Source organism: Sinocyclocheilus rhinocerous, unplaced genomic scaffold, assembly GCF_001515625.1.
Source record: "Sinocyclocheilus rhinocerous isolate Xijiao unplaced genomic scaffold, SAMN03320098_v1.1 scaffold534, whole genome shotgun sequence".
Classification (NCBI taxonomy): Eukaryota; Metazoa; Chordata; class Actinopteri; order Cypriniformes; family Cyprinidae; genus Sinocyclocheilus; species Sinocyclocheilus rhinocerous.
Window position 1 is genome coordinate 2,746,684 of NW_015646352.1, and position 12,587 is coordinate 2,759,270.

General features: G+C 40.2%; 2 protein-coding genes across 2 annotated transcripts in view; one reads left to right on the forward strand and one right to left on the reverse strand.

Moving 5' to 3' along the window:
- The window catches only part of LOC107707524 (junctophilin-3-like), a 30,220-nt gene extending 23,617 nt beyond the window's left edge, over positions 1 to 6,603 (reverse strand). The window contains exon 1 of the mRNA XM_016511585.1: positions 5,053 to 6,603. Coding sequence (XP_016367071.1) covers positions 5,053 to 5,434 — 382 coding nt within the window. The 5' untranslated portion in view covers positions 5,435 to 6,603. The remainder of the gene's footprint in view (positions 1 to 5,052) is intronic.
- A 3,512-nt stretch (positions 6,604 to 10,115) lies between these two features.
- LOC107707415 (zinc finger CCHC domain-containing protein 14-like) overlaps positions 10,116 to 12,587 on the forward strand; it is a 31,055-nt gene continuing 28,583 nt past the window's right edge. The window contains exon 1 of the mRNA XM_016511403.1: positions 10,116 to 11,470. Within this exon, the coding sequence (XP_016366889.1) occupies positions 10,829 to 11,470 (642 nt within the window). The 5' untranslated portion in view covers positions 10,116 to 10,828. The remainder of the gene's footprint in view (positions 11,471 to 12,587) is intronic.

The following is a 12,587-nucleotide window of genomic DNA, read 5'->3' on the forward strand; positions in this document are numbered from 1 at the left end:
TTCTGTCAATTTATCTATCTATCTGTCTGTCGTTCTATCTATCGTTTTATATGTCTATCTCTCACTCTATCTGTCGATCATTCTGTCAATTGTTCTATCTATCTGTCTGTCTGTCTGTCGTTCTATCTATCGTTTTATATGTCTATCTCTCACTCTATCTGTCGATCATTCTGTCAATTGCTCTATCTATCCGTCTGTCTGTCGTTCTATCTATCGTTTTATATGTCTATCTGTCGTTCTATCTATCTATCTATCTATCGTTCTATCATTCTATTGTTCGATCTATCCATATGTCTATCATTCTTTCTATTTATTGTCTCTCGCTCTATCTGTCGATCATTCTGTCCATCCATCCATCCATCAGAAAACAACAAAAAAGTCAGTAAACCCAACATACTCTTATGGTAACTGTTTTATGCTTTGGCAAATATATAATAAATATATCATAAAATGCAGATTTGTATTGTTTTCTCATGAGATCGTGTTGATAAACCCCTCAAAGATTGAATCATTTTATCAGACGACGCATACTTGCAGTCTGAGTGTGTGTATGAAAGAGAGAAAGCAAGTACTGCAGTTGAAGTGAGAACAGGAAACTGACACTCTGTCACAGGCCTGTACTGTTGTGATTCTGACGCTACGTTCCACGAAGTGGCCGACAGTTGGCCAACATCTGGCTGATGCTTGCTTCATATTGTCGGGCAGCAGCTGTGTGCTGTGTGATATGTAGATTAAACAAAGGCCTAAACTGATGGGATTCGCTCGGAAAATTCCCACACACACTGACACATAGAAAGAAAGGAGGCGTCAGTTCACACCTCCCAAACATTCACAGTGTAGTTCTTTCGCACAAACGCACACACTACCTTCCATTCATTATCTACTGCACACGTTTGCTCACTTCAGATTTAACCGTAGCATTCCAGAAGACTAAAATAACTCAAGATTTCGAGATAACAGTAGCTAAATATCTTCATCATACCAACATTATTGTAATTTCTACAGGCCACAAATTAAAGATCATAATCATTAACATTAATGTCCTTAAAACAAAAGCAAATTTAATAGATAGTTCAATGGATTATAGACGAGATAATTTTTGATTATGATGCATTGGCAGGCCTTCCAGAATAAAGGCTGTCTGACAGTGATGTAAAACTGCTGATGTCTCTAGTGCTCTGATTGATGGGCATAGCGTTAGAAGAGACACAAAACTAAGCATCCGACTCGGAGTCTGGCGGTCTGAGGACAAGATCCGCCCACCGGCTGAAATGTTTTTGTACATTATGTCTTCTCGTTTGAGGTATGTGGTATGGGAACTTGTCCTTGATTAGCCTTTGAACTGTTCTGTGTTCCCTGAACGCCTCGGGCAGAGTCCCAAGTCACAGCGACTGAAATCAAGATACGATCTTCACTGTTTGTTAACAAGATGTGCAGGAAGAGCACAGGTTTGGTGACACTTTACATTAGATTATATTTATGGAGACTGTAATGTAAATTTAATTAATTACAAAAGTATATTACAGTGTTTACAAGCAACTCCACAAAATAATGGAACATTAAGAAGGCTACACATTGTTTGTTGGTATTAATTTCTTACAGTTAAGCTCATATTTTACATATTGTTCTTTATTCAGATGTTTATATTAAAATATTGTAGCCTTTTTTGGCCCTGAAGTAGCTGCATAACAGATAGTTATATAGACAGAATAACAATTTATTAATTTAGTGTAATTATCATGCTAAAGAGTTTATATACAATTGGTTTTTAATGTTATGTTAATTCTTCATGCATCAATAACTTTTTTGTATGTTTTTTTTTGCAGACTTTTATGGCAAAGTTGCAAATATGGATCACAACATCATATAGCCATTGCAAACATTCAAAGCATGCTGGGAAACTTGCAGTACTTAGAGGATTTTTGTCAAGAAATGTGGACAGCTTCACTGTTCGGGACAAACCAGAGACTCACACAAGGATGCAACACTGAGTATAGACAAACCAATGGTATGTAAACTTTTGGATAGGATAATTTGTGTAAATACAGTTATTGTTTTGTCTTGTTTATATGTAAATATCTATTATGTTTCATCTGGAGAAATGCTAAACAAAATACTGTTTTTTAAAAAACTTTTTTCTCATTAACTGATCTATAACTGACATAACATTTTATGAAACAGGAACAGTCAGCATAAAAACCAACAATCATGGATTGCATAAACGTAGACATTTGTTACCAAAATGCGGCATCTTTAAATTTCACACAAACGAGCTCCATCCAGCTTTGACATTAAGAAAAAAGGTTATTATTGGTAAAAAAAAAAACTGCAAAAGTGTCCCCCATGTATGTTTTCCCAGTGAGGTCAGGCAGGAGAACGAAAGTGAGATCTCTTGTGGTAAAAACACACGCAATCCGCAAGTCCTTTGATAATTCTGCAGGTAGCCATAGGAACTTCTCATTAAAAGAAGCAGTTAAAAAGGTGTTATAAGTAAACAGCATGACAGGCAGGCCTAATGAAGAAAATTAGTTAGATAATCTTTGGAAACTCTTCTCTTGTATTACTATGATATTGTGGGAAAGCTCCTCTCAGAGAGAAAGAGATAGAGGGAGAACAGTCACGACACCGGCGCGCTGCTGGCGCTCTCCGTGGTTCTGAAGATAAGAGTGGGTGTATAGCCTGCCTGTTTCAGTTGGGTTTTATATCCTCCAGAGACTTAGCAATTCATTTTTGTTCACTGTAGTGGACATAAGTTGTTTGTTAATATCGCTAAAACCACATATACCACAGTTTGAAGTGTTTCATATATATCAGGGGTGGCGAACGTCGGTCCTGGAGAGCCGCAGCCCTGCAGAGTTTTGCTTCAACCCTAATCAAACACACCTGAACAAGCTAATCAAGGTCTGAAGGGTTATTAGGAAGCTACAGGCAGGAGAGTTTTAATTAGGGTTGGAGCTGAACTCTGCAGGGCTGCGGCTCTCCAGGACCGGAGTTCGCCACCCCTGATATATATCATAAAGAGGACATCTTGGGCTTTTCTTTCATATTCAATATGGTAATGATGATGATATAACAAACAGCGGGAATTAATAACAGCAATTAATAAACTGCAACTAACAAGAAAAGAAACTGCCTTGTATGAGCCTGGGATGTCTCACATGGGTCACATGGTTATGTGAATAGTAGTCCTGTATTGGCTTTCTATGAGTCCTGCCTCCCACATGTCAAAACTAATTCGCTTGCGTTTCTGCCCGAGGCCTATGAGATGTATTGTGCAATGGCACGGGGCACACAGAACGGAAACGGTTTATGCGGAAAGATCAAAGACGCGGAAACATCACAGGACAGATTTAATCACGCGTCTTCACCCAGGTTGAATTTATAAAAGTTTCTTAAACAATGTACGGAGTTCTGTTTCGATGTTGAATACTTCTTGTTTTTGCCTTTTCATGTGTCGTGATCAGGGATGTGTCTGTCTAAAGAAATTATGGCATTGTGGCTCACTTGGCCTAAATATCTCACATACAATGCTAATTAGAATTCATGCCAGGAAAAGGCAGACTCCTGCAAAGCAGGCAGAAAGTCTGTTTGGATCGGCTCTTCCATGAATTATTAATCTCTTGTCTTTTTCACAGTCAGCAATTGCACCTCAGAGTAATTGTTGCGTGCGTGTGATTGTGGGCCAGACTCTCGCAGAGTGCACATCTGTCGGCCATGCTTAAATCCAGGACAGTGGCCTTCTTAGAATGAAACAGGCGTTTTATCCATAGATGGACTAAAGAGAGGATCTCTTACTGTAAGATTAACCATCCTTTGGGCATTCATCATAGCTTTGGAAATAAAGTGCTTCACATGGTAGGCCAGCGGTGACTTTTCCCTGATGCAAACCGCATACTTTTATTGCATTGCCAGTCTTACATAAACAATGCCATAAAAGTGTTGTTTATTCAGGCAGTGTGTTATGCATATGGGGCAACGGTATTTGTGACAATGCCCCACAATACAAAATAAAGCCACACTTAAAACCAAATCTCCCTGTAAGCCTACATAGACTAGCAGGCTACAAAAAGGTACAGCGGTGAGGGTTCAGCTCAGGTGACTTTGGACAAGTATGCATTTACGTTCCAGGACTGATTCTTTATGAATATTCACTGACAGAAAAAAATCTTTTCTCTAGGCCAGATAGAGATAGGCTATTTCACAGGTGTTATGTCAAGTTATGCTACAGCGGTGGTTTTGCTTGTTACGAGTAAATGAGCCTCTTGTTTAAATTTTACTTTCATGGCTATTGGTCTTTGTCAGTTATCTGGCCTTCGCATCATCTTGCCAGAGTCAAGTTATTTGCCAGGAGTTCTTGTCTTCTGCTTTGGTAATCTTAGTTTGTACTGTCTCCAGAACAGTACACCGGAAACCTTGTTACAGCCCAAATAAGGTGTTCCAGGATTTTGTTGAGGGCTTTTGCAAGACCTGTAGGTTAACTGGAATCTGTCATTCTCTCTCTCTCTCTCTCTCTGTCTTTCTCTGCCTCTCTAGATGTCCAACTGGCCTTAATTTGAACCTCCAAATTTATCTCCTCAGCAGCTTGTGGAGGACGGAGGAAATAGCTTGTCCAAATGATGAGGAGTAGAGGAAGAATAAATTCTAAGTCAAAAGTGATGAATGTTGCAAAAATGGAAATCACAAGGTATTCTAGAAATCTCTCTGGCCTGTAAGAGTGTGTTTGTGTTAGCCATTAAAGTGAAGTTTAAATTTACTTACTTTCATGTCATTCCAAACTAGTATGACTTGATTTCTTCTGTAGAGCACACAAGTAAATACTTTGGAGAACACTGGGGTCCAACGTCAGGCTGTTCCACAGAAGAAATACAGTCATATGTGTTTGTAACGACAAGAGGGTGGGTAAATGATGACAGAATTTTCGGTTTGGGGTGAACCCTGTAAGTGTCTTATTGCAGCGATGTCAGTATTTTGTGGTGTCATTCAGTTGGAAGACTTTTTTTTTTTTTTTTACAGACTAGCTCTTAACAAAAAATAATTTCATTAGACTCTTACCTCCATCAGAGTATGTCTCCGTTCCATATCCATCCTGTAGACCGTTGTTCCATGTACCCTCGTATTTGCCGCTGGTTCCTGTGCTTTCCCGCACACCGTAGCGTCCCTTAAATCCATGTGTCCACTCACCTTTATAAACCCACTTGCCCTTGTTTTCAACTCCAATGCCATGGCGCTTACCTTGCGCCCATGTCCCCTGATAGGTGTTCCCACTGGGCCAGGTATAGATGCCCACCACCTCAAAGCCGTGGCTCCAGGAGCCTGCGTACTCGCCTTGGCCCTTGGGTCCTGTGCAGATACCATGACCGTGGGCCTTTCCCTCTTCCCACCCTCCACAGTATGATCCCCCATCATCAAAGTTGAACCTGCCCCCAGTGGACATGCATGAAATAGGTTTTGGCAAATATCCCAAATCTCAAAAAGAAAAGAAAAAGAAAAGGACGTAAAACCCAAACAAAATCAGACTTGGAAATGGGGCCAGGGTGTTGTTGGAAAGCTGGGGAAGGAAAAGACCCGTATATGCTCCCTTTAATTGCCTTAAAAAAATGCAAAAAGTTGAAAGAAAAAAAGTGGAGCCCTCCTGGGCAGTAGTCCCCTCCTGTCAAACTAGGCAGGAGCAGCCTGAGCCCTCTCAGACCATCCTCCTCCAGGAGTGGAACTTTTTATTCACGAGCTGCTTTCCTGCAGTTTCTTCTCAGTGATGAAAGTGGGCCCACGCCAGCCATGCGCCTTGTTCTGTCATTACCAACGCAGCAACTATTCTCTCGGTTCTGGTGCTCTGGCCCCCTCCTCGTTCCTGCCTCCACAGAGGCCCCTGTGCCAACACACCTACCCTCACTCCCGCTCTCCTTCTCTGGGTTTCACTTCCCCTCCCAGTCGCTGAGACCACCAGGCTCCACCTAGAAACCTGTGAGTCCTCAGAGTGACGGCCGATGGATGAAGCAGGCAGGTGGCATTTACAATTGCATCCTTTCTGCCAGGAGCTCACTAACTGTTGTACCAAATCCACCCGACATGCTGATGCCACACAGGAAGACAGAGTGCAAGAGAAACAAGAAAAAAGAGTGATGAATTCTGCAAGCTTCAGTCTCCGTCAGCTAGCAGTAATGCAGTCTCTATCCGTGCACAATCGTATACATATATACGCACGCTCTCGCCAGCACAGGATGAGCGCACAGCTTGATCGCAAACAAACTGATGTGATTAATTCCTTATCTGGGCACTGTTTTGTCGTTGTCTCTGCTTTCCTCTCAGCTCTCTTTTCAGGTCAGTATAAAAATCCTGTGCTCCGGTTTGCTTGCAGGTGGGAAAACCAGATTCATTGTCCCTGATTTACCTTCTTCTGTTCCTCCTTGACTCAATCACGTTGTTGGAATGATTTTCATGTGACGCTGATGGTCTTTTTCTTCGTCGTCATCTTATTCCCCCATATGCTTGGATGTCTCTCTCTCTCTCTTACACTGGTGTCTCTCAAATCTGCTCATTAGAGGCGGACTGTTCCAATGCAGCCAGCTCCCCCTCCCCCTTTCACATGCTCCCTCTCTCCCTGGCTCTCCCTTCATTTAAAGAGACATGCGCTGCGTTAATGCTCATCACTCTCTCTCTCTCTATCCACTTCAGGGAGCAAAGATTGCTTTTCCTAATTGCCCAGCTTAGTCCTCCCCCTACCCCCCTGCTAAATCTCCACTGCTCTGCCCTCATAGAATAATTAGAGCATTTTGTCAGATAATGATATGGCTTGAGATGATGCATTAAATTTCTTTGTTGCAGGTGAGATACTATAAAATCTGCTCTGTTGACCTTGGCACTTGATCATCTTGACTGTTCTTCACTGGATTCCATGATATCTGTACGCCACAAAGAGCATCTTTTACTGTGATGACTCATATGATTCATGGCCAAAGTATGTTATAATTGAAGACATATTACTTCATACAACACTGTTACAGATAGCTGAGAACATCATGCAGTTCTTCACGGCTTGGTTTATAATGGCTTGTACAGTGTTTGTCCTCCTTCCTTCTTAAACAGATTTTCCATAGAAGTATCTGGTAATTAAGAAAGCACATTAGGATGCATGAGGATACATGGAGACTTTAAAATACAGTATATATATATATATATATATATATATATATGAAAACAAAGGGATTTGATGTATACATGTAACCATGCCATTAGTTTTGACTTGCAATTGTGTGTAACAGTCTGTTTGTAAAGAGGAGGAAGGATATTTATCCTCTCAATTACTGGGGATCAGCTCTGACGAAGCTGGGTAAAAATACTCTGACATGTTGCTTGGGCTCAGCAGGTAGTGAGAACCAAGGTTTTATGCAGTAAACAGGTCACCTACAGTTTGACTCCAAGTAGATTTCATGTGACTCTTGTATATTTCATGTATATTACACTACATACTTGTGTTTGATTGAGCAAGGTTAACAAATTGCTTTTGGTGGTTTAGCTTATCAGGCTACTTTAGTGATAGCCTGCTGTTGGCTTGATTGGCATTAGAGAAGAAGGGGGAGATTTTATAAAGTGGGTTCAGTAGACAGAGTGTGGGAGAGTGTATGTGTATAAGAGAGATTGCAAGGGAATGCGTGAGGCACGACGTATCATTTCAGAATGTCAGTTTTTGCAAGGTTGTTCTTATTTACAACCACACTTTCTTGAAAAAAATTACAAGATACAATTTGACAATCAGACATCAAAAGTCAAACTATATTAATAACATTGCCTTGTTAACCATTAAAATAGCACGTTTTTAACCAAAAACACATACATATGAATTATAATTCATTATCTGTAATTGTATGGGCTGATCCTGTTCTGATAGCTACATAAAATTGTTAAAGGGCAGCAGATGACATTATGATAATGTAATTGTGTGTTTTCTGCTCTACCATGTAGAATTTGATGCACACACACTATGGCTGTGGCTGGTTGAGGCCTGAGGAGCCTTTCCATGAGTTTGAGCCCAGAGACGCAACATCACTCAGACTTGTTAGTAAAACAGGCCGTGATGACTCACGCTCCCCTGCAGCACAACTGAAATAATAAAGGCTGTTATTGAAAATTTGGGGAGTTATTAAATTAGCTTAGTTTAACCACAGGGAAGCAATAGCAGAAAGAGGGACATTTGCTAACTCAGGATTTTAGGTTTGTATTAGGGATGAGCATGTTAAATAATCTCAAACACTTGAGTACATGGGGCAAAGATTTGAATGTGAATTGTTGGTGAAAGTGAATCTACATAAGCATAAGACAAACGTTTTTGGCATCCCACTCGCTAGCTAACTCAAAAGATAAAAACACTCAGAAAGTATGTCTCCTTGCTTTTCCTGCTGATTACCGTATCATCTTAAGTATGAACCACCATTTTTGTTGTGGCTAGCTTGACCTTGTGTAGTTTTGTGTCTAATGAATTGGTCCAAAGGTACCACTGAAAATGTTACTATAACACATTAAATTACAAATTACACTTCTATAGGTTATATGTCGAACGTCACCTTACCAAACCCGGAAAACGGGTCTCATCGCTTCCACTTGTCGGAGAATGTGCTAACAGCTGTAATAAATAATAGCGATATCTATGGACTTTTAAGATAATCAGTAAAACTAGCTAGCTGTTTTTATTGTTGATGTTTTATTCAATTTTTTTTAATCTAAATGTTAGTGAAAAGAATCAAAATAAAAAACTTTTAGATATCAGTCTGCATATGTGATGGACATTGGTTATGATAATCTTTGGTATCTACTTTGAAGGCATCTTGAGTAAAATTGCTTCATATTTAATGAAGCATATGCAAAATGCTTGAACCGGAAGCGACGAGACCCGGTTAACAGAATACGGAAGTCTGTTGCGCATAACCCCTATTTGACATGTTTTGAATTCAGTATAAATCACATCATGCATTTCATGACCAATCATTGCTGGTAATTTTAAATACGTATGTACTCGGGTTTTTGTTTTTGTTTTTTTTGCACCCAGCCAATTGGACTAGTACTGGATTTATATATTTCTAAAGCTTTAAATCTGAACACCCGCCACTTTTGCTTGTGCATCAAATTGTTTATAAATTTCATTCACAAGGCACAGTGAGAGCCAGTTGCTCCCTCTAGTGTTCATTTATGATCAGCAACAGTTTAATTTGCCAGCACTGTACATTTATTAGGGTATAGTTGTGTTTACTCATCTTACAGTAGGGGCTTTTCATATTTTCTGTCAGTGCTTCTTAAATAGGTGTTGTGAACTAAAAATAAAGTTTTTGTACGTCATTTATTATCTGTTAATGTTCATTTATAAATATACTATTATTCATTGTTAATTTTTTTCATATTGTAATACAATTTATAGAACTTGAAATGTTAAAAGTTATCAGTGTATGTAGAAATTAACATGTACCTAGCTTAACAATAAATACTGTAAAAGTATTGTTAATTTGGTTTATAATATCTATAAGAACATAAACGCTGGAAACGAGGAATATTTATCTGCAATCCATTGAAAACTAGTCTAAAATGCATCATATCTTTAAGATCAACAGCTGCATGTTCAATTTGTAAACGACTTCGGTAAACAGGACAAAGAGAAAAGTATTTGAGAAAATATGAATCCGTTAGATTTGGTGAGAATATTTATAAGACTTGGTTCCTGATTGAGCCCTGGGACAACTGGCGCCATCTTCGGGAAAAGTTGACGTAATTAAATGACAAAACCAGAGGTTTCCAATATTTGCCTACAGCCAAAGGCATACTTCAAAAACGTTTTTTCCGGTACTATCATCACCAGAGTAATAATTCATACTATTTTATAACATTTAAATAAATTTACCTTATGTTTAAAAATCAGTTACGGATTGTTCAGTTAAGTTAATGTACCCTATCGCATTAAATCGTACAATATTTTACTGTCCACATCAAATATGACTGCAAGCGCTTGAGAGATACACAAGAATGTCGCTCTGGCCAATCACAGCGCAGAATATGATTACTGACAAGCTGTTCATTCAATAAAATTCAACCGTGGGCGGGGTTTGCGTGAAGTTCGGGAATGGATAGTGAACTACACTCAGTTTGTCTTACTCGACTTCACGACAGGATAATGATAGGCAACGAAACCGTTGATTAATTCACTCGCGTGAATGCAAACAAAGCAGCGGATAAAGTGTCACGTTTTTTTTTAAACATAAAAAACGTTAGCCTACTTCGGCGTCCGACGAAGGAATATACGGTTATACTGACGTCCATTCGACCACTCAAACTGTTACAATTGGGGAGTTTTCCACACAAAATGTTTATTGCCCGACGACGGTTCCTTTGAGCGTGTACAGCAATTGCGATAGTATCATCTGGACAAATCGGTATAATGAATACTATAAGATCTGAAAGAAATGTTCCTGTTTTATAATGTGTCCTGGAGTCTATTGAATAACTGGCTGACGTGGGAATCACGCAGGGGGGCTGGCCGAAAAAGGAGAGACACAGGCGGGCAGAGGGGCTGCGCCGCCGCGCGTCTGGGATTACAGTAAACACAATTTGTTTCTTTAATATCCTAATAGGCTTTGACGAGATAATGCATTTGCAGGCATATAAAACGCGAAGGAAACTATGTAGTATGTCTTCTTGTAGGGGTTCTGAGACGCTCAGACTCACCACTGCCTATAAGTTCATGGATGTTTACGTCAGTGAATGATTTGGAAGTTTGTAAAGTTTGTAAAGGCCATCAACCATTGCATTTGTTTTTATTATCTGATGCATTTTATGAGTGCTGGCTAAAATGGTTGAAAACAGATGGTTTGTTCAGAGAGAGGAGGTTTACCGCTGGTTCTCCGTGTTGAGTTCGGCGCAGAGGGCTGAGTTCCTTTGCGGCCTTTTGGACCTCTGCGTTCCCATTGAGCTACGCTTCCTCGGTTCCTGTTTGGAAGACCTAGCCCGAAAAGACTACCACTCTCTGAGGGATGCAGAAATCAAAGCCAACAACCCGGCTGACCTCGCTAACTTGACCAACATCACGGATGAGGTCGTGAGGAGCAAGCTGCTCGTCTCTCTCGCGCTCCTCAGCTCGGACAACCGCGTAGCGGCGGGAGTTTTGTTTCGGACCCTCACCCATATCGACACCATCATTAATAACTACGGACTTCAGCTTAACGATGGCCAGACGGGAGAGCAGTTTTTGCTCCTCTTCACCATGGCTTCGAACCATCCCGCCTTTAGTTTTCATCAAAAGCAGGTGCTGAGGCAAGAGTTGACACAGATCCAGGAGATCCTTCAGGTGACAGTTGGTGAGGCGCCGTCGACGTCACACGGGGGCGGGGCCAGCGCTGCTGCGCTCCCAAACGTGAGCGCGACCCCGACCTTCTCTTCCTACATCACAACATCCACCTTCAACTCTTCCCAGGCCGGATGTCCGTGTTGCAAGGTGGGAAGCATTTAAAGTCAGCATGAAATGAAAATGTACCCTATCTGTTTTCTAAATGCCTTTTTATAGATCTTAATGTGAATCATTCATCCATGCATACTTTGAATCAAAATAATGTCATAAATGCATGTTCCGGTGAGAAGTAAAGCTTCTCTCTGGTGACATATGTAGGACTTCTCCAATAATTTATTCCATGTAAACCCCGCCCCTTGTGTTAATCTGCCTTCTCTTTTGAGTGCAACTCCCACATCTCAAACTCCAATCAACACCAAATCCCTGTGCTACATTGTTTCTTTTTGGATATTCTACCCAAGTTCTGAACAAACATTCTTGCAGTAACGTTAAAGGAACGTTCATTCAAAGTTATCTAGATGAACATTACTAGATAAATTTCATTTTTAGATTAACTATCCCTTTAAGGTTGTAAACAGAGTTTGTAAATGTATGTTGAATAATGTTAGTGTGGTTAATTTTTATATAGTCTATAACTAATTTCTTACATGACAGACACAGCATGGACTGTCCCCTTAAAGCAACGTGGGGTTAAGTGTCTCAGTTCAGCAATGCTAATGGTTCATAGATCACCCCTTGTGGGGCTTGAACCCACAACCTTTTGCTTACTAGCCTCAATCTTTTAACCCTCTGGGGTCCGAGGGTGTTTTGGGGCCTGGAAAAGAGCAGGCAAAGGCAAGAGTGGTGTATTCAGTCCTAAAAGAATTTTATAAACAACTGTAAGCATTTTTTCCCCACAGTACCTTAGTATAGTATGCATACTTGGATCGTGTGATGTCACTGTGACCATCGCATGATCTCACATGTTGACTGGGATGTTAAGCTTTCTATAGATATATCTCTCATGTGTGTGTGTCAAATATTCGCTGAGTTTCAGTTCATTTTAGTGACGTGTTTCAAACAGATATGCCCAGAGAATGAGACGGCTAAAAGCACACCCTGTTTATTTTGCAAAAGCACAATGTTTTGTTGATATTGTGAGTGTACACAAATAAAAGTAGACCCTTTACAGATTTAAATGCTGTATTACTCATATATGTACGGTCAAGTATGAAGGAGCATTTTAATTCTTTTCGCTGTCATCATTCAAATGTGCAAAAAGTTC